Source organism: Geotrypetes seraphini, chromosome 1 (assembly GCF_902459505.1).
Source record: "Geotrypetes seraphini chromosome 1, aGeoSer1.1, whole genome shotgun sequence".
Lineage (NCBI taxonomy): Eukaryota > Metazoa > Chordata > Amphibia > Gymnophiona > Dermophiidae > Geotrypetes > Geotrypetes seraphini.
The window spans coordinates 534,083,036-534,110,459 of record NC_047084.1 but is presented as its reverse complement, the minus strand read 5'-3'; the positions used below and the strand labels follow the sequence as shown (position 1 = coordinate 534,110,459).

At 43.6% G+C, this 27,424-nt stretch overlaps 1 protein-coding gene across 1 annotated transcript; it reads right to left on the bottom strand.

The window, feature by feature from the left end:
* LOC117352569 (transmembrane emp24 domain-containing protein 7) lies at positions 1-27,174 on the bottom strand. The gene is made up of 3 exons (XM_033929076.1): positions 26,765-27,174; positions 9,745-9,990; positions 1-1,668 (listed from the first exon to the last, which is right to left on the bottom strand). Exons 1-3 carry the CDS (start codon positions 26,927-26,929, stop codon positions 1,432-1,434), a joined length of 648 nt encoding a protein of 215 aa, XP_033784967.1. The 5' UTR covers positions 26,930-27,174; the 3' UTR covers positions 1-1,431.
* Between the last annotated feature and the right edge of the window lie 250 nt (positions 27,175-27,424).

The window sequence follows — 27,424 nt, the reverse complement described above, 5'->3', positions numbered from 1 at the left end:
TTTCTGGACTCTTATTTTCTCACTAACTTGTCCTTACGTTTTAAGTTTTTACACCTGAGATAACAGGATTATGTTTTTATAACTATAACCCAATTCTCCATACCATACCCTGGGAAGTATCAGTACAGCAAAAATACTGATGTACGCTCAAATGCTGGAATGGTGGGAATAACCAAAGAGGAGCTTTCTTAAAAGTGAAACAAAACTTTACAAAAAGGGGGACATCCAAATAAGCTAAGGAAAAAAAAAAATCACTTCTTGTTGGTGCCCTTACACTATCATAAGGCCATTTAACTGCTGGCTAATGCTGTTAATGAATGAAACATTAAGCTCCTATTAAAAAACCCAAATCTCCACCTGTTATCCTTTTATAAAACCCAAATCCCCACCCGTTATCCTTTTATAAAAAGCAGCAGTAGCGTAGTGTGTAATCACCCATCAAAGCATTGCAGGCACTGCACAAGGCAGAATCCTCTACTTTCAAGTTGGAGTACAATAACTTAACACAGTTTAATTTTCACTGTATGTGCCAAAACCAAAGCTATACAAACCCAGCAAAATCTGCTGGTAATCCTGTCCAAGCCAAAACACACAGCTTTCCCAGCTTCCAGCACAGTTCAGGTATTAGGTTGATGCTGATGAGTTAAGCTTAAAAAGTAATCTAAAAAATGAATCCTTTTCACGCTTTATTTCATAAAGATTAACTTCAGAACATGTTTAACTTTATGGAAATGTACTTCAGCTTTCCTAGAACAATGTCTAGCCCCATAATGGTGGAAGAAGGGGGAGACAGATTACCAGGAAATACAGTAGATTTGGTTTTCCTTTAACAGAGGAAGTACGACTTTAAAAATTGGAAGGAGGGGAAGCAGTTTAAAAAAGCAGCCTGCACACAGGTAAGTATTTACCTTGGTTTAGTATTAAGTGTCAATGCCTGAGATGTAAGTTACTAAGGAGCCACTGAGAGTAGGCAGACAACTTGCAACAAATTTAAAGTGAAGAGCAGCTTAGGGGTGTTTGTCCAGAAGGAATCAAACCACATCTTCTTGCAGCTGCGTTCACCATTCAAGCTAGAAATAAGCTTTTGGAACACAAGTTAATTCCACGTTAAGTTCTTAGACTGCCTCCACAGCTTTTTGCTTCCCCTCTTCCATTTTATTGTTCAAACAAACATATTTAAGTATCAAGACATTAAAGAGAAAAAAATTTAACAGGTAACACAGACAGAGTAAACAAGTCCCAAAAATTCTCCTAACAGGTCAAATAAAAAAAAGGTACCCACCCCCCTTTTTGCAACTTTTGGGGAAGGTGTCCCAGGGTAAAAATGTTACCAATCTTCAAAGTCCTCCTGTGCCTACAGGAACTAAATAGTGATCGTGTAGCTGGACGTCTAGTATACAGTGCTTGGGAGGCTCCATCCCATGAGACTGGTTATGACCCAACACGGGTTGTGGTGGTTCTTTTATCAGAGAAGAAGCTTCTCAGGAGGAACACCTGTCCAACGCTCACTACCAGGAGGATGATGGCTTCCCCTATGGACCAGTATGCCACACGCATGTTCAGGTCCTCTGCCCGGCTGCGGCCCTGCGCCTCCCGAAGACGGAAGTGAGTCTGATAGTCAATGATAGGCTTCAGAGCTTCATGGATCGAAACACAGGCAGATTCCATCTACATTAAAAAAAACAAGTTTGGTTAGCTGTTTTTTTTAAAGGCTCTTTTGTTTGTCCTCTATAATCTCAACATTTATCATGTTTGACAAAAAATTCTATACCAAGATGGTGAAAAAAACATTTTTTAGTCAGTTGTTTTTAATCCCCAGATATACCAGCAATGGCAGCTAGATTCTTCAGCAATTAATTTGCTTCTGTTGCTTACTCCCCTATGCTCCATATATATTTTTTTTTTTTTTTGGGGGGGTTCATCTTTAAACAGAAGGTGTGCTGCTTTTACCAAATGGACTTTATTGCACAGACATGCTCTAGCTTCTGTGTACCTTCCCTGAACAAATTGGTAAGATTTCTGCAGATCTGGGGGGTAAAGATCCAGTGTTGTTATAAATGAAGAAAGGTGGGAGTGCTTGTGAAATATTCCTGCTGTTTCTTTTGTATATGTAGAGAGAGAAAAAAAATTGGCAGTTATTACGAAGTGCTACATGCTAGCATCTCCTCTATAATAAATTGTAATTAAACCTCAAAACAAAAGCACAGTTACTTACCTTTAACAGGTATTATCTGATGACAGCAGGCAGATATTCTCACATGTGGGTGCCATCATCCACAGAACCTGGTACGGACGTGCAAAAGTTTACTAACACTTTAAAAGATTGAAAAGTCTCAAGATCTCCTGAAACGCGCATGCACCGGTGCCTTCCCACCCGACATCGGCTTATGGGACCATCAGTTCAGTAAAAAAAAGCTAAGAAGCCAATTAGGGAGGTGGAAGGGGTTGTGAGAATATCTGCCTGCTGTCCTCCGATAACATCTGTTACAGGTAAGTAACTGCTTTATTCTAGGACAAGCAGGCAACATATTCTCACATGTGGGATTCCCTAGCTGACAGAATCATGTGTGCGGCAAATACATTTTGATATTAACATGAGTCTGGCAAATTTAGAAGGGTCGGAGGGAAGCTGGCATCTAAGTGGAAAATACATTTTGGAGAACTGCTTTGCAGAACAGACTATCCCTTCTGTAATGATTCTCCAAACAAAAGTGGGATGTGAATGTATGAACTGAGGACCAGGTGGCTGCTTAAGTGATGTCCTTGATGGGAGTGGAACGTAGATGGGCTACTGAAGTTGCCATTGCTCTTACTGTTGGTGCTGTGACATGACCTTCCTGTGACAGCCCAGTCTGAGTGCAGCAAAAGGTGATACAGTCCGCTAGCCACGTAGAGATGGTTTTCTTGGTGACAGGAGCTCCAAGTCTGTTAGGATCGAATGAGAGGAACAACCAAATGGAATTTCAGTGAGGTTTGGTCTGATCCAAATAATAAGCAAGAGCACATTCACAGTCCAATGTGTGGAATGTGTGAGAAAGTAGCCTTGGAAAGAAGACAGGGGAAAACTATACACTGGCTCATATGAAAGTTGAGAAGACTTTTGGGAGGAACTTGGGATAAGTGTGAAGAACTACCCTATCATGGTATAAGGTGGATCTGACACAAGTGCTCAAAATTCACTGACTAGGTATGCATATGTGATGCAGATTAGGACGACAACTTTCCAAGTGAGAAACTTGAAAGGTGAAGACGAGAGTGGTTCAAATGGGAGTTTCATCAGAGTGGAAAGTACAAGTATTGTGAACCGCTCTGGAAAAAGTGGGTTATAAATGAATAAAAAAAACAAACAAGCATTAAGATACCAAGTAACTAGAAGAGGCTTGATTGGTGGTTTTATATGAAAAAGGCCTTTCATGAATCTGGAAACTAGAGGATGTATTAATGGCTTTTTATCCAGATGTGTATGAAAAGCTGTAATAGCACTGAGGTGTACTCTTACTGCAGTAGTCTTGAGACCAGAGTTAGAGAGATGCAGCAAGTAGTCCAGGACTAATGGGAGAGGACGTGTGATTGGATCCAGTGAGTTGAGATTGCACCAGACTATGAAGTGGGCCACTTAAAGCGATAGTAGTGTTATGTGGAAGGTTTTCTAGAAGCTTGAATGATGGCTGACACTGGTGCAGAAAGTGGTAAAGTATCTAGTTGTTGAGAGAAAGATACTATGCTGTAAGAGACAACGAACGTAGAATGGGATGGAGAACCCTTGTTCTCTGTCAGCAATGTTGGAAAGATTTGAAGCGAAAAGGGATCTCGTACACTGAATTGTAGGAGAAGAGGAAACCATGGTTGATGCAGCCACCGGGGCACTATGAGAATCATGGTTGCTTGTTCTTGGTGAAGTCTGAATAAAGTCTTCCTGATTAGAGGTATTGGAGAGAAAGCATATAGAAATTTTTCTCCAGTCTAGGAGGAAGGCATCAGACTCCAGGTGATTGAGAGTATAAATTCTAGAACAGAGGACTAGAAACTTATGATTGTGAGGGGAAGCAAAGAGATCCACTTCTGGAGTTCCCCAATCCTTGAATATGTGATATAGAAAAGTCGAGTGACCACTCGTGAAGTTGTAGGAGTCTGCTCAACTTGTCTGTTAAGACATTCTGTTTTTCTGCTAGATAAACTGCTTTGAGAAATATGTTGCAAGGAATCGCCCAAAACCAAATTTTGATTGCTTCTTGGCAAAGTGGGCTACTACTATTAATTATTTCTAGAGCACTACCAGATGTACACAGTGCTGTACATAGTCACGAAGGAGACAGTCCCTACTCTAATGAGCTCACAATCTAATCAATCTAGATCAGTGTGTCGCAAACTTTTTCAAGCCCTGGCACACTAAACTTGGGGTCACAGCTGGAAGGCCTCCAGGCATGCACGGACGTCAATGTGATGATGGATGCACATGCACAGAGGCCCTCCAGATGGGGCCCTGAGCTTTGTCTCATTAAATCATGTTTGTTGTCTATGTGTTCCACAATTTTATTTTTTATCATTGTTTCCACCATTTTGCCCAGCACTGAAGTCAGGCTTATCAGTCTGTAATTTCCCAGATCTCCCCTGGAACCCTTTTTAAAAATCGGCATAACATTGGCCCCCCTCCAATCTTCAGGTACTACAGATTATTTTAGTGACAGACTCGGGGCAGGATTAATTCTTTAAGGGCCCCTAGGCACATAAGTACACTGGGCCCCCATGGCCCTGCCTCACCCATGCCCTGCCTTTACCCCACCCATGTCCCGCCCCCATTTATCTGTTTTCTTCTTTACTTCTTTATTTCCACTTGTATTTCTTTTTTTAAAAATTCAAAACAAACAATGTCCAACCCCTCCAACGTCACTTACCTCTTCCCTGAGCAAAGCCGGCAGACGCAGTCATCGCGGGACATTGCAGCAACTCTTTGCATCTGCTGGTCCACTCCCTCCGTCACTTATTCAGGTTGGTTGGTGGTGATGCCAGGGAGGGCAGTGTTGTTGATCTCCTGGGGGGAGGGCCCAGCGCTGCCGATCTTTCCGGGGGGGGGGGGGGGCAGCATTGCCAATCTTTCCTGGGGGGGCTCAGCGCTGCCGATCTTTCCCAGGGGGCCTGCGTTGCCAAAGAAAAAAAACCCAAACAAACCAAGCTGTCTGTTTTATAGGGCCCCCCTGACAACTTCGGGCCCTAGGCACATGCCTACTTGGCCTATTGGTTAATCCGGCCCTGGACAGATTACAAATCACTAACAGCAGGTCAGCAATTTTATGTTCGAGTTCTTTTAGTACCCTGGTCCAGGTGATTTACCACTTTTTAACTTATTGATTTGGCTTAGTACATCTTCCAGATTCACCGAGATTTCTTTCAGTTCCTCCGCATCATCATCCTTGAAAATCATTTCCAGTTCAGGTAGATCTCTTACATCTTCTTCTGTAAAGACCGAAGCAAAGAATTCATTCAGTCTCTCCGCTAGGGCCTTATCCTCCCTGAGCACCCTTTTTGCTCCTTGATCATCCAATGGTCCCACGGATTCCCTCACAGATTTTCTGCTTCTGGTACCTAAAAAATTGTTATGAGTTTATGCTTCTTTGGCAAGTTTCTCTTCATATTCTTTCTTAGCTTTCTTTATCAATGCTTTGCATGCTTGTGTCTCTTCTTATTTTCTTCATTTGGATCCTTTTTCCATTCTTTAAAGAATGCTTTTTTGGCTTCTTTCACTACACTTTTTAACCATGCCAGCTCTTGTTTCCTCTTTTCTCCAACTTTGCTAATACGTGGAATATATCTGGTCTGGGCTTCCACAATGGTATTTTTAAATAACATCCACGCCTGGTTTACATCCTGATAGCACTGGAGATGACGTTCCGCCTGTAAAAAAAGAAGGTAGACCTTCCTGAGCCAGAGGGGTGCTCTTGGTCCCTCCCTGGCGATTGACATAGGCTACTGCCGTTGCATTGGGTTTCTCCCCAATGCAACGGCAGTTTCTCCCCAATGCATTGGGCAGTTTCTCCCCAATGCAACGGCGATTGACATAGGCTACTGCCGTTGCATTGGGGAGAAACCCCAATTACTTGGCCCTCCAGAGTCTTTTGCAATCGCACCAGAGCCAGACAAATTTCTCTCAACTCTAACCAGTTTATTGACCATTTCCTCTGAGAGGGTGTCCAACACCCCTGGAAAGGACAATGATTTCAGTGGGCTACCCAGCCTCAAAGGCATCTGTCATCACCACAATACAGGAGGCAATCTGTAGCAGAATGACCCTGCAGAGCAACAACAAGAGAAGCCACTAGATCATTCTGGCCCGAGTCTCCAGAGTCCAGGGAAGACAGGACTGTAATGCATCCTTGTGTGGAGCACAGTGAGTGTAAAGCAAGATGAAGAGACGCAGGATCTAATGATAGTCCCACACCAAAGGAGCCGGCAGCTCCAGAAGGGAAGAAATCTGGGCACACAGTTTCAGTCTGTGCGTGTCAAAGAGAACTCCCAGATATTCCAGTGACTGCATAGGCGTCAGATTGCTTTTTCTGTAGTTTATGATCCAGCCCAGGTCCTACAGCACCTGGATCACCCTTGGCCAATGAAGGAGCCCTGATTAGCCAGTCATCCAAGTAAGGGTGTACCTGCAGACCCATTTTTTGCAGGTAAGCTACTATGACCACCATCACCTTGGCGAAGGTATGGGGAGCTGTTGCCAGTCCAAAGGCCAGAGCCGAGAACTGGTAATGCTGTTCTAGGATATGAAAGCGCAATAACTTGCGGTGGGCTAGAAATATCAGAATGTGAAAGTAGGCTTCCGTGAGATCCAGAAAGCCAAGGAACTCTCCTGGGGCCACCGCTGCAATGACCAATCACACTGTCTCCATGCGAAAGCTTGGAACCTTGAAAAACCTGCTGAAGATCCAGAATAGGCCTCCAATCTTCACAGCCTCTCTTTGGTATGATGAAGTATATAGAGTATTTGCCTGAGCCTGAGAGGCTGGGTGACACCGGCTCTATAGCTTGAATATCCAGCAAGCACTGAACAGTGGCTTGAATCTTTAGTGCCTTGTCTGGCCACCCCACAAATGAGTCCACAAACCAGTCCGTCGGAGATTGGGTAAATTCCAGATTGTAGCCCAACCGAATAATGTCCAAGACCCACTGGTCAGACAAAATACGAACCCAGGCGGACAGGAACGCTAAGAGTCTGCCCCCTATTTATAGAGGGGCATCCCTCGGCCTGGCATCATTGCGCCTTATTGGCAGAGGGTGCAGGATGGGAGGTGGAAGACTGGAAATGCCTGTAGCAGGCATACATGGGCCAAGAGCTCTAGGAAAATCTCTGCAATGTGGCACTCGCATACAGTTGGGATTACCGGAAACCATGGAACTAGTAGCCATGCCAAGCCCTGAAACTAGAGAAGGCCAGCCCAAACCTTTGTTACCTGTTTCAACAGGGTAGAGGCTAAGCTGGACGCTGCCACCTCTCCCGGGTGCACCACGTGGCACAAAAACGCTCTTCAATTTGTATAATCCTGACAAGAAGTCACATCAGGAGAGCCCAAGTATTCCATCCCAACAGGTTTTGAGGCAAAAATTGCAGTTTTGGAGAAGCAGGGAGATTTTGAAAAAAAGGATCACTAAAAATCCAAGATGGCCACCATTAGGAAACTCACGCCAATAATGCAATTTTTTTTTTAACATTAAACAAACTTTAAAAATGGCGATTTTAGAACTTTTCAGGAGGGGGAACACAAAGGGACATGCATAAATCCTCAAAACTTTGAATTTCAAACCTCCCCGATTCACCTCAAAACCTGTTACAGCCTTTATTCACTGTGACAAAAATGTGCTGCAGCCTGCCTCAGCTCTCTGTCAATAGCTGGAATCAGAAAATCACTGCCTCATGCTTGGGAATGTCTCTGCAACACTAATCTTCAGGTTGCCAGTCAGACCTTACCCTTGCAGACCGATGGACGAGCGGAGGAGAGAAGATTCAGCCAGCAACCTGCGAGACATTGTCAAGTCTCCAACGGATGCCAAACAGCCTGTGCTAGAACCCTCATTCGGCAGAAGGAGAAAGATGAGGATGGCCCCGAGTTCCTACGAAATAAATGCAGAATGGCTGACAGGTACCACCAGGGATTGGCCAGTCAGCTGCAGACTGAAGTCTGTGAAATCTTAATACAGGCAGAGCTGAATAATCGCTGAAAAAGGGACAAAAAATACACTGAATAAAATAATAAATTGCGAAGAGCAGAATACCACACTCCTGCAGACACGCATGCAAAGGGAAAAACTGTAGAGAGAACTAAAGAGCCCAGTGAAGTAGAGCAGAGGCACTGACAAAAATCCAGAGTGGATTCCTTCTACAGATGGCATGTGGCCATGGGGACACTAACCATCTGTTTAGAATGTCTCACTTATTGCGCTGGAACATTTATTTCCCCAAAATCTGTGCATTTGGATCAGAAACAGGAGCTAATATAAAAATGTAGCTCAGTCCCATTTTTGCCCAATACCCACTCTCCCAGTTCTACTGTATGGACTTGTTTGCAAAGTCAATTAATCCAGCTTTTCTGGGTATGGCATTATTAGTTCCACCTTGCATTATTGTAGATAAGAGCCAGCAGGAAAAGGTTTGCTGCTGCATTTCCTCTCAGCTACCATGTTACATTTAGTTCTCTTTTCTGGGTATACCAACAATGATGCAGTCAGGACTTTCAGATAGGAAGTGTAGGGAAATGGTGGCCTCATTTATAAAAGGTTGTGTACACTCTGTTACAAAAGCAAAGTAAGGAACAGAATTACCTGTTGGACTGGAATGCTGCAATGACTAAATTACTGCTTTTAAGTTCATTTGACCAAGCCTTAGTCTGCTGGTACTACTGCCCCCTGGAGATAAGGCCACGAGAGATGTGAATAGAAAAAACTGCCTTGGCATAGTGAACCAAAAAGTACAGGGACTAGACATCACACCTTCTTGTGATTTATTTAAAAAGTGCTGGCACAGATTTGAAAAGCCAATGCCAGCTCTCTAAAAATAAAAGGGGTGGAGAATGGAAATTGATTCACTCATTTCTCCTCCCAGGTAGATGTCATGCTAGAGTTAAGAATCGCTTTAAACTAGAAAAAACCCCAGGATATAATAAATAAGGCAATTATATTAAAAACACAAGATTCTGTTTCTGGTCAAAAGGGGAAAAGAAATAATGTAAGTTTCCTGAACCTTGAGTGAAGCACTATAAAGAACACTTCACCAGTGTTCCTTAGGCCACGGGCCTTCTTCTTCCTACAGTTTATACTCTGCTAAACTGAAGCAGGTCCTCTCCTTCTGCTTTTCATCCATCATATTCCATAAACTACAGGTTCTCTCATTTTTTTGTGTCCCTTAAAAAAAAAAAAAAAAAAAAAAAAGCAAAACAAAGCATTTCTCTACAAAGCACTGTTGCATTGACAGAAGCTATATAATGGTTGCCCATAAGTTAGCTGAAATTAAGCATTTTAAAAAATGTTGTAAGGTCATGGGTCTTCAGTGGCTACCATTAGCCACTCAAGAATGTTGTAAGGTCAAGAGTCTTGAGCTACCATTAGCTCTGACTTCCAACAGATAGTAGCTATTGCCTTTTTCCCACTAGTGAAGATATGTGAAGATATGATTGTGTCGCCTAAGAAATGAGATGACTAAATGTGACAGTGGAAGGAACAAGGCTTTAATTCACATCAGCCACTATTTACCTGAGTAAGTGCAGTGACTCTGTTCTCACTAGGGAACAAAGGAGGATCTTCTCCAACCTGGAAGTCGAAGTACACTGTCTTGTGGGTAAATGTGGAAAACTCATTGCTAAAACAGAATCTGTATGTTCCGTTCCGGGATGCAGTGAAGGTGAAGCTGTCATACTGTTTCTTCATCTCCTTGTACAGTACAGCACCATCTGGATCTTCCAGGCGACAGTCAACATCATAATGACCTCCAGTGATCACCTACATGGTAAAGATGGATGGTTAGGAAACAATAGTCCATTTACCTATGACACAAAGTCTTTTTTTAAGGATCCCTCTTAGGTTTCTCCTAGAATGGTCCAGAAGTAACAGATCATTTAATGCAGATCATCACAAACTGTGTGCCTCCTGAGATTCCAAGTGTGCCGCGGCTCACAGATGAGGAAGGGAAGCGCTGGCCAGCTGACTTGCCTCTCGTCGCGTATCTCCCTGGACTTCTGCCTTTCATGTCTTCTAAGCATCCCCGGAACAGAAAGCAGCAGCTCAATATGCTTTTAGCTTGGTCACAGAGCTACTGTGAGGATTAATTTAGATGCGGTTTTCATCAACAGCCTCGGGGCCTTTGCTAGGCTGGCCCATTTCAATGATGCGACTTCTTCTTTTGAAAGAGGAAGTCGCATCATTGTAATGGGCTGGTCTAGCAAAGCTCCCAAGGCTATTGATGAAAACCGCGCCTAAATTAAACCTCGAGGCAGCTATGGCCAAGTTAAAAACACACTCAGCTGCCACTAGACAGCAGAAGTACTGCTTGGCAAGGGAGGAGGGAAAGGTGAGGGAGAAGGGGTACTGCTGGACAGGATGAAGGGGGAGGATGACGGGAGAATAGGTACTGTTGGACCTAGCAGAAGGGAAAGGAAAGATGCTACACACAGGAGGGGAGGATGAGATGATAGATGGGGAAAGAGCATATCAGCTGTGAGTGGGGTTGGAGGGAAGAGAAGGAAGGAAAATTGTTACAGGAGGAGTGAGAGTGATGAGAGAGGGAGAAATGGGAAATAGGGATAGAACATGGCTTGGGGAGTGGGAAGGAAGGATGTCACTCGAGGGAAGAGGCAAGGAGAGAGAGAGAGATAAAAAAAGTGTGGAGAAGGCAGAAAGGGTTGGACTCATGGAGAGAGTGAGATGGATGGGGAGGACAGAAAGGAGGGAAGGAGAAATGTCACACTCGGAGGGAAGGGGGAGAGGGCAGAGTGAAAAGTTGGACTCATGGAGGGAAAGAGATGTTGGTTAGGGGAGGGAAGGAGGACCAGAGGAGAAGCATGCAGGAGGAAGAGAGAAAAAATATTAAGATTGGTGGAAAGGAGGGAGAAATGTTGGACTGGGAGGGGGGCCAGAAAGGAGGAAGGGAAAGAGAAATGCTACACTGGGGAGGAGGGGGAGGAGAGATGACTAAAGGAATGGAGAGATATCAGACCAGGGAATAGAAGGGAAGGAGGGAAGTCTGGTAGTGTCGGATCATGGGGGGGAGGGGGGAGGGGAGAAAGGAGGGAGGAGTATGACCACTGGGGGGGAAGGAGGGAAAATGATTATATTTTCAAATGAAATGTATCAGTTTTGAGAATTTATATTTGCTATGTACAGTGGTACCTCGGTTTACGAGTGCACCGGTTTGCGAGTGTTTTGTAAGATGAGCAAAACATTTGCAAACTTGGTGCCTCGTAAACCGAGCATGCCTCGATTTGCGAACGCCCCCCCTGCGAACCGGCATCCTCCCCCCCACAATCCGGCACCCCCCCGCCGCGACCTGAGGTCCCCCCAACCCACCCAAACCCTCTTCTTACTTTGATGTAGCCTCCGCACCTGCACCAGCATGTCCTGTGCTGTGCTGTGCCGGTGCCCGAAAATCTGCCTCCGGTGCTGGGCCTTGAGCATGTGCGCATGCTCAAGGCCTGAGAGTTCACGTCCAACGTGAACTCTCACTTCCAACGTGAACTCTCAGGCCTTGAGCATGCGCACATACTCAAGGCCCAGCACCGGAGGCAAATTTTCGGGCACCGGCACAGCACAGCACAGGATATGCTGGTGCAGGTGCGGAGGCTACATCAAAGTAAGAAGAGGGTTCAGGTGGGTTGGGGGTGCCCGATGGTGGGGGGGGGGGTGCCGGATCGCGGGGGGCAGCAATGCCGATTCTGGCCTCGGGGGGGGGGGGGGTGGAGGGTGGGAACCTATCAAAGCGAGTTTCCATTATTTCCTATGGGGAAACTCGCTTTGATAAACGAGCATTTTGGATTACGAGCATGCTCCTGGAACGGATTATGCTCGTAATCCAAGGTACCACTGTATATTGTGTGTATATGAAAAATGAATGGGAAAAATTGCATTACAATTAGTAAAGGGGCCGGGATTTGGGGAGGAGCTTGGGTGGTCTGTGGTTGGGGGTACTCAGTTGATATTTGTTAGACTTCTCTGCTGGCATGCCCTACTGCCATTTCAGGGCCTGTCTGGAGGGCCTCTGTGCATGTGTGGATGTCAATGTGATGATGTCACGCATGCGCGTGATGTCATCATGGCAACATCCGTGCACTTCTGGGTGCCTTGAGCCATGGCCACTACCTTTAGTGTGCCCCAGCTCAAGAAAGTTTGAAAGACACTGATTTAATGGGTAAGATCAACCAATACAATGAAAAAAAACCTTAGCTTCAACCTATTATTTTATGCAAGTAGAAGCATTTGAAGATATTAACATTTAGACCAGATATTGTAAAGTACTGGTCATTATTATATGGTCACAAAGCTACCAGATTTCAGAAGCACAGTCTGATGACATTATGGAAGTTTTCAGTAGCACCTTTAACTCTAGTTCTGAAGTTAGGGGCCTTAAAGCATGCCCCAAAAACTGAAGAGAAATTGCCATTAAGACTCCTCTAAAGCAGTGTTTCTCAATCTTTTCAAGCCAAGTTAACCCCAAAGCCAGGGATCTCAAAGTCCCTCCTTGAGGGCTGCAATCCAGTCGGGTTTTCAGGATCTCCCCAATGAATACGCATTGAAAACAGTGCATGCACATAGATCTCATGCATATTCATTGCGGAAATCCTGAAAAGCCGACTGGATTGCAGCCCTCAAGGAGGGACTTTGAGACCGCTGCCCTAAGCCTAACAAATACCAACAGAATACCCCCGCTCAAACTCCGCCCCCGACTCCATCCTCATAATAACAGTACTAATTTTTATGCAATTTCTTCCATCCATTTTTCATATACACACAGTATAATCTTATTAATACATAATGGTAACCACAAAAAACCCCCCCACAAATCACACCATACACAGAGAAAATGTTAATATCATTATATTCGGGGGGGTTTCAAAGAGGTCAAGGAAGATGACTTTAAAATATGCAGTGTCACCTCAGTAACAACTAAAAATATAGACAGCAGGTATAAATTCTCAAAACTGACACATTTTGATCAGTAAATTGAAAATAAAATCATTTTCCTACCTTTGTTGTCTGATGATTTCATGAGTCTCTGGTTACACTTCCTTTGGTGTATCCAATATTTCTTTCTGCTTCCTCTCATCCAGACCTCATTCCATTTCCCAACCAACATCTCTCTCTGTCCCTCTATGAGTCCAACTTTTCTTCCTCTCTCCTCCACCCTCTCTCTCTATCCATCTTGAGAGCTCCAGGCATCTCTCCCACCCCATCTACTGCCACATCCAACATGTCTCCCTCTCTCATCCCCGAGATCATGAGCATTTTTCACCACTGCCCACTAGCCCCATGCCCATTTCTCCTTCTATCACCCCTCTCCAACACCATGCCACATATCTCCTGCCATCACTATGCCCAACATTCCTCCCCCTTGCATCCCCTTCAATCTGTCCCTCTATTCCCTTTCCACCACCATATCCAACATTTCTCCTCTCATCCTTCTCTCCCCATGCATCTCTATCTCTCTCCTCTTTCTCTCTATGCCCAATTTTCCTCTTTCTTCCTTTCCCTCTCACTCAAACATCTCAAACCAAAGAAAACACAGAAAAAAAGGAAGCGCAAAACAGAAACACTCCTTCAGTCTTGTGTACAGAAGGAAAAAACTGTAGGTGGTAGTAGAGCACCTACTGAAGTAGGAGGGTCACTGAAAAAATCCGAAGTGGATTCCTTCTGCAAATGTGCAGCGATGGGAAAATTGCCTGTTTATACAGAATAACACCTATTGCACTGGAAATCAGATTAAATAAATAAAATCAACATGGCTCACTTATAAACATATAAAGGAAACATACTGGGAAAGAACAGGGCTAGGTTCACTAAGCCCACCGATCGTGTACTGATCCGATTCACTAACCTTTGTGCCGACCATCCTCCGATCCGATCCGCACATGTAAATGAGGGGGAACAGCATGCAAAGTAGGAAGGACACGATTCACAAAACAATTTCAGCAACACCGATTGGGCTGCCCGATCAAAAAACAAGCGACTGCTGAGAGGACCAGTCGCTTGTTTAAAAACCCCTGCTCTCTGGCCCGATTCTGCTTCTCCTGCTCTCTTCCCTGATTTTGATTCTCCTGCTCTCTCCGTGGTTTTTGAGGAAGAATCAGGAGTAAGACCTTCATGAAAATGTAGGTGAAGACCTCTATGAGCCCCCAAAAGTTATATTTTGAAGAGAGACATTGTGCTATTGAATTCTAGTTTCTGGACATGATACAGACTCATAAAATCATGAAAGGCATAGAGAAGATGGAGAGGGACAGATTCTTCAGACTAGCGGGGACAACAAAAACAAGGTCATTCAGAAAAACTGAGAGGAGACAGATTCAAAACGAATGCAAGGAAGTTCTTCTTCACTCAAGAGGGTGGTGGACACCTGGAACGCGCTTCCAGGACAGGTGACAGGACAGAGTACAATACTGGGGTTCAAAAAGGGACTGGATGACTTCCTGGAAGAGAAGGGGATTGCAGGGTACAGATAGAGGGTTACTTTACAGGATATTAAATGCATAGGGTATGAACGTTTTAGGTTAGGAGCACTTACAGGTCATGGGCCTGGGGGGCCACGGCGGGAGCGGACTGCTGGGCACGATGGACCCCTGGTCTGACCCGTCAGGGGCAATGCTTATGTTCTTATATCTTTCCCTGTCAGCAAGAAATAATATGCTCTGTATTCATATTTGCCCCCAGAAGGCTGGCAAGCATTTGCTAACTATTACAACATTAGTTATCTGCTGACTCAGCCTTGGATGTTTTAGGACTTTCCAGAAGATGACAAACTCAAAACAAGAACAAGAAGATAAGTCTAGGCACCATTACTGCAAGATAAGATGTCCTACCATAAGTTATTTAAACTAATGAAGGACAACGAAGCTCAGGAGGGGAGGGGGCCTGCTCTCAGAAATTATTGAACTTGGTATTAAGAATGCGTTGTCAGGGAAACAGAGAGGAGTCAGATTTTGATATTGGGTGATATCATGCTTCGATATGGCTCCGAGATAAAAATGCACACTATACAATTAGTAGATATGATAAATGTGTCAACCCAATAGAAAGTGAGTATGTAATCTGTAACCAGGCTAGTCTAATGAACTAAAAGTATATAAGTGGCATACCAGCTGGCTTAATTTTAGGATGGATCCATAGACAGAAGGTGGCCACTCTGTATGTATTCACTGGCTCAATGTGCTGTACTTCGTTGTTCCATGAAAAGCTGACTTTTGTCTATTGCTAATAAACCTAAATTATATACAGCAATTGGGTTGTTGCGAAGTCAGTTTTATGATAGGGTCCGCAGCCTACCTTATCATCTGGTGACCCCCCAACTGTGAAAACAAGGGGGTGTAAGGCCTTTATTGGCTGGCGTTCCATAGCCAGCGAAATGAAAGTTGAGTGAATTAAACAAACGTCCTAACCTGTATGTGATGAAATCTGCTCGGTGGTAAATAGGAAACTGACTGCCAGTACGTTTGACTAGTTTCTAGTTTATTGCATGTTGTAAGATAAACCCTTTATTTTTACAGGTGCGAGAGATAGCTGTAACTTTTTCCCTCATTGTTAATGCCTATTTGTTTTCTAGAGTTCCAAACTACAGTCTTCTGCCTTCAGTGGATCATGTGATCCTGCATTCTTTTTTACGACTGTTTTGGATACAGTGCGCTATAGGAGAAAACATTTATTCCACTTACAAATCCGGGGGTTCCTAGCTAGTTTAAACTTATTAGACTTCAAAATTTTTTCCAGTTGCAGATTAGCGAGCTGAGCGAAGCAACATCAGTAAGAAAGCTTTAATAGTTGAGCTACTACGAACAGAATCTCCAGCATAGACACATAAAGTTTAGTCCTTTACAGTGTGAATAATGTAAATGTATGTATACTGAGTAAGGACAGTAAAAAAAATAATTAGATAAAAGCAGATATTACCTAAAATGCAACTCTGTTAGTTAATCTGTTAGCAAGGACGTGCACGCTAGAAGATTCACTGTCCGAGTTATTTTGAAATTTATCATTTTAACCCGCGGTACAGCCCCACTTTCAACCCGCAGGTTAAATCCACAGGCTTGCGAAAGTTTCCAGCTCTGTGATAACAGAAAAAAAAAGTTTCACGCTCTATCTTCGCGGTGAGCATGCACAGGCCATCTATAGGCAAAGGAGATGGTCTGTGCATGCGTCAGAATCGCTGGAGAGCGATCCGTGCGGTTGGTGAGGGGCGTGCATATGATCATCCCCCATTTGCTTGAGGACGCATTGAGAATTCATTGGCCTGCCACAGATCGGACACGATTGGGAAGGTAAGTGAATCTAGCCTATAAGCTGTTTGTGAAATCTCAATTGTGGGTAAGCCAGTCTACTGCCTTGTCCCAAATCCCAATTGCAAACCAACAGTAGGACACTTCTGAACCCCCTCCAATCACGCTGGAAGCACCAATATGTACTAAATAGCAAGAAAACTAGTGTCTGGGCAGTCCATGTCCAGAAGAGTGGTTAGAGCTAAAGCCTCCACACTCTGAGGTTGTGGGTTCAAACCCTGCACTGCTCCATGACCCTGGGCAAGTCACCTAATTCTCCACTGCCCCAGGTACATTAGATTGATTGTGAGCCCCCTAGGACAGATAAGAAAAATGCCTGAAGTGCCTGTATGTAAACTACTTTGAGTATAGTTGTACAACTACAAAAAAACAGGTAGTATATAAGACCCAATCCCTTTCCCTGAAAGTGCACAGATGCTGGAGAATGCAAAAAGCTCTCAGATGGTGTTTTGGGTACAGAAGGGAGGTAATGATTATGCACAGAACAAATCCCAGTGAACATAGTAAAGTAAATATGGTTGAGAAATCTAAGCAGTGCTATTTATATGCATCTCTTTCCCATAAGGTTGAATACAACTGACACAGGATTTATAGCTAAAATTTCTTTTTCTCTCACTGGTTTGAGTTTGGGAGACTATTCTCAATGGCTGAATCCTAACAAGGTTTATATACCTGGCACATCAATCAACACATACCTCACAGCCAGCAGCAAACAAATTTTGGAAGATACAAAATTTCCCCTATAAGTGATTCCAGAAGGGTGGGATATAACAGTTCTTCTGAAAAGTTATTTTGGAAATGAGAGAACGTAAATTACAGAACATCCGGCACTTTTTAAAATATTTTTGCTGTTCACTGATGTTTAGTTAAGCTTTTTGCTAGGTTTATTCCTTTTCTTTTCCCTATGTCTAAGGCAATGGTAAGCACTGTTTAGCCAGGGGCAAGGAAGGCAGATAATGTGGTAGGTGACTTCCATGGTTTTTGTTTATCCATGAGCTCTGAAAACTTAATTATCAAAACTGTTGTTCATTCATATTTTGCTTAGTTTTGTCACCTTAGATTTCTCTATGTGACTGTAACTTCTTGTTATCTTTTGTGTTATACTTGTTAATACATGTTATACGTGTTTTCCACTCCATGCTCACCTTTGTAGGCATAAAAACTTGGAATGACCTTACTGAAATGACCAGGACAGAACCTAACTACACCATATTCCGGAAGAAACTGAAAACTCATCTATTTGACACTTAATCACCTCTCCCTACCCCCTTCTACCCTCCTCTTCTCCCACCCCTCCTCCCCTTCTCCTTCCTCATCCCTCTCTTTAAGTTGCCTTGAGCCTACCTAGGTATGAGCGACGCAGAAACAGAAGATCAGATTAGATTAATTGGAAGTCCTTTTACTAAGCGTGTTAGGGGGGGCGTGTCAGGAGCAGAGAGTGGGCATTCCTGTCTAACCAGTTAGTGCAACTATATTGCTGTGTGCTAACTGGTTAGCACACGGTTAATGCAGGAGCCCATACCATGACCTAAATAGGTAGCAGTAAGTGCTCATATGTTAATTCTTTTTAAATGGTCACATGCACAGCCATTAATGAAAATACAGTGGTACCTCGGTTTATGAGTGCACCGGTTTGCGAGTGTTTTGCAAGATGAGCAAAACATTCACAAAATCGGCGCCTCGGAAACTGAGCGCACTTCGATTTGCGAGCGCCCCCCCTGCGAACCGGCATCCTCCCCCCCGCGATCCGGCACCCCCCCCGCCGCGACCTGAGGTCCCCCCAACCCACTCGAACCCTCTTCTTACTTTGCTGTAACCTCCGCAGCGGCACCAGCACCAGCATGTCCTGTGCATGGTGCCAGTGTCTGAAGATCTGCTTCCTGTTCTTTCTGAACGTGAACTCTCAAGGCCCAGCGCAGGAAGCAGATCTTCAGGCACCGGCACCACACACAGGACATGCTGGTGCTGGTGCCGCTGCGGAGGCTACAGCAAAGTAAGAAGAGGGTTCGGGTGGGTTGGGGGACCTCAGGTTGCGGCGGGGGGGGTGCCCGATGGTGGCGGGGGTGTGTGCGGATCGCGGGGGAGAAGGTGCCGGTTCACGGGGGGGCCTTCAGGGGGAGCAATGCTGGTTCTCGTGGGGGGGGGAACCTATCATGGGGGGGGAACCTATCAAAGCGAGTTTCCCCATAGGAAATAATGGAAACTCGCTTTGATAAACGAGCATTTTGGATTACGAGCATGCTCCTGGAACGGATTATGCTCGTAATCCAAGGTACCACTGTAAAAGGAAAAAAATGCCTTTTTGTTAGCCAAAGTAAAATGGCTTTAGTAAAAGGATTCCTAAATGCCAAAACAACCCAAGTATACAATGAAGCATCCACAATCAAAATAAAAAAGATTTTTGATATCAAAGGTGGCATAGCAAATCTTTTTTGATAAGAAAAAAAAAGGTCAAATGGCCTCTGCTGACAGAGCAGATGGGCTAGGGAACCTTTATCTTTATTGTATTTGATTACACTGCTATTTTGTGTTAACTGCTTTGAGCATTATCTAAGAAGCTAGATTTAAAGTCTAATAAAACAGAGAAAAATAAATTGGTTATGTTCCTAAAATAAAGCACACACAGACATAATTTCATCAGATCTTCTGAAGAACTTTTAAGTCACTAAACCTGGTCAGCCTATTTTTTGTTTACACATGGTTGTCCGCCACATCAGCATTAGCACTGCACTAAATGGCTCCACCCTACCTTTTCACAATCTACCAAACTGCAATGCTAGCAGAGAAGAAAAACTATTAGAGGCCTAAGCTACAGCAGAGAAAGACACAGACAGAGAAGTTTTGTTAAACTGATGGCTTCAAATTCTTGAAAAAACAAACAAACAAAAAAGCATTCTTAGCTCAGTTGTCAATTTCACCATGGAAATCACTAATAAAACCCTACCTGCGTGATCCATGCTCTGTAACTTCATGGCTTCGCATGCGCAGTAGGAGTCAGCGGTGATTTCTTCTGTGCATGCGGAGGCAACTTAAGCAGGGACGCATGGAGGCGACTCCCCCTCCCATCCTCACTCCGTCTAACAGTGGTGTCAAACTCGCAGCCCCTCAAGTACTGTTCTGCAGCCCGCGGTCTGGGCAGCTTCCTTACCCTTGCCGAAGTTATTTTTAAGTTCAAAGCCGCCGTTGCAGCTCCTCTCACGAGCCGCACCTGCGTTGGAAGCATCTCTGATGTCACGTGTTAGGGGAGGGTGTCAGGAGACAAAGGGGGCCAGGCAGAAAGACAGAACTACAGGGGGGCCAGAGAAAGAGACAGACAGACAGACAGAAAGACAGACAAAGGGGGGCCAGGGAGAAAGAAAGACAGACAGACAGCGAGAGGGAGAGAGACAGAAAGAAAGAAAGAGACAGGGGCAAGGAGAGAGACAGAAACACAGACAGACAAAGGGGGGCCAGGGAGAAAGAAAAACAGACAGTGGGAGGGAGAGAGAGAGAGAAAGAAAGAAAGAGATAGCGAGAGGGAGAGAGACAGACAGAAAGAAAGAGACAGGGGCAGGGAGAGAGACAGAAACACAGACAGACAAAGGGGGCCAGGGAGAGAGACAGACAGAGAGAAAGACAGACAGACAAAAGGGGGCCAGGGAGAAAGAAAGACAGACAGCGGGAGGGAGAGAGGGAGAGAGAGAGAGAGAAAGAAAGACAGACAGACAGCAAGAGGGAGAGAGACAGAAAGAAAGAAAGAAAGAGACTGGGGCAGAGAGAGAGACAGAAACAGACAGACAGACAAAGGGGGCCAGGGAGAGAGACAGACAGACAGAAAGAAAGAAAGAGACAGTGGCAGGGAGAGAGACAGAAACACAGACAGACAAAGGGGGCCAGGGAGAGAGACAGACAGACATATTCTAGCATTCGTTAATGTAACGGGCTTAAACACTAGTTTAGGAATAATTTCCCAGATCTTATTCTAAACAAACTAAACTAAACTAAACCTTAGGTTTGTATACCACACCATCTCCACAAGCGCAGAGCTCGGCACGGTTTACAGGGTTAGGTTGAAAAGGAGCTACAATGAAGGGTTATAGGAAAGGAGCTAGGAAGATAAAGAGGGACAGGGTACCAAACAATGGGATATTTTTATAACTAGGATATATGTTTAAGAGTCCAGTCCTTGAGAAGATACCAGCAGGTAAGCTGTGCGCACATGATGCAGTAAAACTATCATGTTTAGCTGATCAAGAAGTTAGGGTGGACAACACTGGAAAAGAGAGATGGAAGTTTTCACGCAAAGGGGAGCCAGAAACGAAGCTGTGAAGTGCCTAAACTGTAGATTAGTAGGCAGTAGGGTTCTTTCACTCTGAGTCCAGACACTGGAAAAGTTTGAAGAGGAACGGGTTCCCTGATATGGAACTGAAGATTGCCTTGGGTTCCCTGATATGGAATGAAGATTGCCTCGGTTACTATGGAGCCATGAGAATCTTGGTGGTTTAATCATGCTGAAACGTGAATAAGAAGTTCCATATTACAGGGACACAAAGGAACACAAATAGGAGCTAGGCTGTCCAGTCTGGAAGAAATTCAATGTAATCCAACGATGAGGAGAATGCACCCTGGAATATGATTGCATAAGGCTGCAATTGCTGGTAGAGAGGAAAAGACTTAAGCGTGGAGATTCCCAAGAGAAGTAGATTTGTCAGAATGGAGATGAAGGAGGCTAAACAAAATTTGATGAAAATGACTGTTAAAGAGTATTCCATTGCTCTGCTGGCTGTTTTCAAGTCTATTCAGCAGTCATATGCATCTCGGAAGAGGTAGCACTTTGGATTTCCCTTAAATTTATCTAAATTTTTTTCCACCCCGATATGAAGTGGCAGGAAATTCCATACTGTAGGGGCCATAATTGAAAATGAAGTGACCCAATGTGTGCTAATGATTTTCAAGGATGGTGTATAAAGAAGATGTTGAGAGGAGAATCGTAAGACTCTTGAAGGTCCGTGTGGAATAAGAAGCTTGTGGATAAAGGCTGGTTCATTAGTATTTTGGGACTTGAAGGAGAGAATAGCTATTTTATATATAATTTGATGTGGGATTGATAGCCAATGCGCACTTTTCAACAGGGGAGTGACAAGGTCAAATTTGTTCCTGTTTGTAATAATTTTAATGACAGAAAAGCAAGGAGAAGACAAGATGCACCAACAGATGAAGAGAGTAAATTTATGGATGTTGTGAAGCTGGTGGCAGCAAAGTGAAGAAGGATTTTGGCAGAACCTGAGAATTAGAATGAACATGAGATCTGAACTAGGTACAGAGAATTACACTCTTGGTGGGAGTAAGTATTAAGAAGCAAATGTATAATCAGCAGACAAAGTAGAAAATGCGAGACAGTTTCGAGTATTATCAAGTTTAACAATGATTAGATCAACTAAAGAAGCAAAGAGAGCCCTAAATGTGAAGGAAAAATTATGTTCTTACCTGTTAATTTTCTTTCTCTTAGCCACAGCAGATGAATCCAGATTAGTGGGATAGCACACATCTACCAGCAGGTGGAGATAGAGAACTGATTCAAAAGGTAATTCTTGGATGAAACCCCTCCTGGCCAATTAGTATCGCTCTTTGCCCAATCATCAGGAACAATTAGTAAAAAGAATAGCACCAACCTAAACCAAAAGTGGAGCCAAACCTGCGAGCAAAGCCACAGCAGAAATCCAGACTGGGTGGGGCTCTGGATTCATCTGCTGCATCTAAAGGAAAGAAAATTAACAGGTAAGAATATAATTTTTCCTTCCTTAGCGCCGGCAGCAAATGAATCCAAAGACTAGTGGAATGTAGCAAAGCAAACCTCAAATTTAGGTCGAGTATTGATCCAGGCTGATCTTGCACAATCTTTAATATTTCGCTCTTGCTCATTAGTGAGATATCTGAGCCTGCATTTCATCCACCAGCTTTTTGAAGCTGGGTGAATATTGTGTGAGCGCCAGTCTTAGGGAATCCTAGAGATGTTCATCTGTCATCTTGGAATGTTGTATACTCTTGTCATTTTCAGATGGTAAAACGCAGATTCACACAAATAAGTTGAACCGAAACAGGAATGTACAGCTTCACTGCATCTCCAAGTTGGGAAATTTGTCTCTAGGCATTAGCTTCCAAAATGATTATTGCCCAGCACGGGTCTTGAGAAAAATGTCATTTTTAAGGGTTAATATTTTGTTTTCAAGAGATGGCTTGTTCAATGAGTAATTTTTACTGATAGCAACTGCAGTTTCTTTAATGTCCACATCTACTTTGAATGGGTATGACAAGTATTCCACAACTATTCCAATTTTTTGGAAGTCACAGAATCAATTTCTCGAATTCCTGGATAACAGAATGGATTTCTGTCATATACTTCTCGTTCTGAAAAACAAAATTTGGATATTGTCCCAGATGTTCCTGCATATTAGGAAAATGATCAAAAGCATTGTTTGCAAGGTCAGTCATCATTAGCTCAAATTTTCTCTTGTAGGATGAAACTGTACTCATCTCGCCAATGCATCTGTTTTCACCTTGTAGTTCAAAGTTCATATCACTTAACCACTCCTCATCTTCCAACTCTGCTTGGTCATCTCCCCGCTCCTTCAAAAAAATACTTCTTATTTCATTCAGCAAACCACAAAATCTTTGCAGAAATCTGTGCCTACTTAGCTACCTTACATTTGTGTGCAAAATGATTTCTGCTGCTCCATCATCAAGAGTAAGATTGAAAAGCCGTCTTTGAAGTGATCTTCCACGAACTGAATTTACAATTTTGAAAGTGATGTCCATGACAGTTTTTGAATTGAGTCTCTTGCTTGCCAAAACTTGCTGGTGAATGATGCCATGGTAAGAAAGGAAATCTGGGAAGTCGTCATACTGTACAGAGGGCTATGAAACTCTTAACCTCACCTGTCATTGCTCTTGCTCCATCAGTAGTGATGGAAACAAGTCTATGCAATGGAAGATTTGTCACAGAAGATGGAAAGAACTGAATATTTCCTGACTGGTATTTCTCCCTTTTAAAGGGATCATTCCAAGTAGTTCTTTAACACCAAAGTATTCAAAAACCATTCGGATAGAGACTAGTAACTGGGCTATGTCTCTTATGTCTGTAGATTCATCCAGTTGGAGTGAAAAAGCAACATAATTTGGAACATCCTCCAATTGTTCAGTTGTGTCTCCACACATCTTTTCTATTCACCGCACAACGGTGTTTCTTCACAATTGTATATCTTGAATAACAGCTATGATCTCTTTCTTATTTTTAAATCCTTCAAAAAGACTGTCAGCTACTTCAAGAAAACAATCTTTTACAAATTCTCCTTCAGTGAAAGGTTTGCATTTCTTTGTGATCAGGTTGCTGATCTTGAAGGATGCTATGGTTGCATTGACCGAATGTGACCTTGGCTTCGCCATCAACTGTTGCTGAATAGCCAATCTCTATTTAAGTTCTTTGAGCTTCAGTTTACAAATTTAACTTTTGGGTGGAAAATCAGCATCAAACCTATTGCTATGCAGAGCCTTATGACATTCCAGATTACCCTTTTTGGGCAAGGATACTGGGGCGTTACAAATTAGACAATAATGCTTGTCTTTCACCATGATTATGAAGTAGTCCATTTTCCATTCATCATGAAAGTGATAGGTTTTGCTCTTCTTTGGAACACTCATCTTTGTTATACTAGGGTGGCTGGATGTAAGAAGGCCAAATCTGCTAAGTATAAACACTGGCTGAATCTGGTCCAAAACTGTCACTCTCCCAAAGTATTACAAATAAACAGGAACTGAATACCTCTGGATGATGTGCAATACAAGGACTGGAGATGCCAAAAGCACACATGCAGTTCTAAAAGTAAAAATAAGAATTCATCATACTGGCACCAATAATAATCAAATACCAACAAACAATCATCAAAAAAAATCAAAACACCTGTCCAGCAAACCAGATAAAATCAAATACCGCCAAACAAGTTCAAAAACCACCACACACGATTTAATAAATTCTGCACACAGTGTAGAATCAACGCAAAGGCAAGGCGAAATAAAATTGCAGTGTAGAATCAATGCAAAACCTAGGCAAAATAAAATTGAAGAGGCAAGTAAAAGTCACAGTGGTTTGAACTAATATGAAGGCAAGGCATAGGCAAGTTAGAACAAAATTGGAAAAGCCCGCCTAAATTACCAAATTCTTAACACTTTGTTGTGTATTCCAGAAAACGTTTAATGAAAGCGAACTATAAAGTGACCAACAAACAGCACATGACACAACTAATACAGTAAGTGTATTCAGGTAAAGCCCGGGCAAATGGATATCGCCTGGTATATAACAGACTGCTAAAGGGTGTTGGGGCGAAGGCAGGAATGGGCGAATCTGAGAGGCAGGGCCTGTGGCATATCATTGCGGGGCGGCCCCCTGGGGTACCAACAAACTATCGGCACAAAAGAAAGACAGACAAAGGATCAGCAGCAGCGGCAAGCCCTCAGCAGACGACCTCCCAGCACGAGCTCTCTCCTAGCGACGGGGCGAGTTGCTGGAGAGATGGAGCCAAGTGGGGCTGGCGATCTACCTGTTGGACATGCCTGTTCTAAAGCAATATAATTGGAAGTGAAGGCACAAAATGTTTAACTGCCTAGTTAGTCCTCTCTACTAAGGCTTTAGCTCAGCAATTAGCCATAGAACACTGACTACTTATAAGATACAGTTTTGGATAAGGAATGATTTTTGTCATTTTCATCCTTTATACTTCACCCTATTAGTTTGATAAAATGTAAGATTCCCTATTTACACTCTTCCTGCCGCATGCTTAATCAAAAAGCTTCAGCAATCTAAAATACTAACATGGCAGCTGCCCTAAGCCTTTTGGGAACCTCTGGCTCTTTTGAATGATACCTTGCCACCTCATGATTCTGGCTGACTTAAGAGCTCACACATTTAAAGGATAAAAGAGGAAAGGCTCTGCTGGGAGTGGCCAGAAGCTGCCTGTTTACTGGCGCTTACTCTGCTTGCCGGCTCCTGCTAGTGTTAAGTGAGTGAATGAGGGAGGGGGGTTGTCAGGACCGGCAGCCTGCTGCTTCAGGAACGAGAGGGACGGGTTGTCAGGATCGGCTGCATGCTGCTTCGTAATGGGAGGGAGGGAGATTTGTGGCTGCTGCCTCTAGGGAGGGAGGAAGAGAATGTTATTGGGTCAAGAGCACCACTTTGGACATTGTCTTAGGAGCTTGCCAACATATTTTTTGCCAGTTGGTTGAGAGTGTCGGTTATTTTAATACCGATTAACATTGGTTCTTCAAGCCAGCAGTTCAGCTACATATGCAGGTTTTATACGGAGTAGTACTTTCAAAGAGTAAAAGAGCATTGTGATTCTGTCTATCACGACTTAACTACAAGACTCCTGAAGCAGGCCCCTTGTGGGCCGAAACACGATCATGTCGAGTCAATCACAATAAAAAGAGACTGAACACCATTGGTCACCTTTGTTGTTGTTTTGAGATTTAAAACCTGCATAGTCCATTCAGTCTGCCCAATAAGATAAACTCATAGCATATCATACAATATAATATATAGGTACATGTATATTCTTGATCTTATAAGTGTTATATAGTCAGCCTCTCAAAATAAGTATTTCTATTAGCAACAAAACCAAATTCTTGAATATGCTAATTTATGCTCTTTTGGGGATGCATTTGTTGACATTTAGCATAAATCTACATTTCGATTAGTTTCCAATGACCCTCATGAAGAATATCAACATACAGATTTATAAATATTTTTGCTTTTCCTCTACAGTATTATACAATTTTTGTATTGACAGCAAGAATTATTCAAATTTTTATTTAGATCCTTCTTGACACACTTTATAAACAGCGAGTCTGGTTATCAAGTTACAATAAAAATAACAGAACTAAGATATAGATGTAAAAAATCAAATCTGTCAAAGATTCTTCAGCCTGGAATAGGAAGCTCGCTTTTTGTATAAGAAATCAGCTTCCTGTTGTGAATTTAGCAATTTAAAGGAAGGCAGCACTTTTAAAGTTATCCTGGACAGAAAAACACAAACACCTGCAACATGCCGGAGGAGCATTCCCCTCCAGTTCCGGAGGAAAAAAATTTACCAAGGAAACGAACTATAACTTTTAAAAGAAACGCAGCAATCTGGTATATCAGATGAAGGGGGAAACATAAAAGCTATATGGCCGGCCCTCAATGGGCGGCCACCAGAGCCCCGTAGTACCTGGAACTCAAGGGTGCACTTGGTGCCCTGCACGATATCCTCGTAGAAACACTGTTTGGCATTATCTGGCAGTTCGAAGGTGATCTCGGTGCCACCGACACATCCCAGGAGCCGGAGTAGCAAAAAACCGAGGAGAGGAGCCTGGAGCTCCGCAGCTTGCAACATCCCGAATATTTCCCAATGCCGGCCACAGAGTACAGAGAAGTGCGGCAGCAGGGAGCGAGGGAGGAATTAGTTCAGGAATGCAACTCACTCCACAGCCGCGTTCCCGGATGCGGCAATGACGGCAGGCTGATCGTGCGGCGTGGCACTGTAACGGAAAAAGGAAATAGGAGGTTTCGAGCGCGTCAGAAACCGGAAGTCGCTTCTCTGAACCCCGGAAGCAGTTAAGAGCGCCACCGGCTTAGATCCGGAGACGTGGTGCTCTAGCAGCGGGAGAGGGTTAAGGGCGTGGCTTGCGCGATAAGAAGAGATATGTGTGTTTAGATGTAGGCTTTTATGGCTAAAAACGGAGGAGGGTTTTTTGCGTATCAGAGACGCAGGTTTCATAATTCTTCCCTTTTATAGCGAAAAACTTGATTCCATTTAGGATTCTCTTGCTATATTTTCTCACTCTAGGGTGCATAATCTGAGTTTAAGCAGGTTTTTTGGCAATACAAT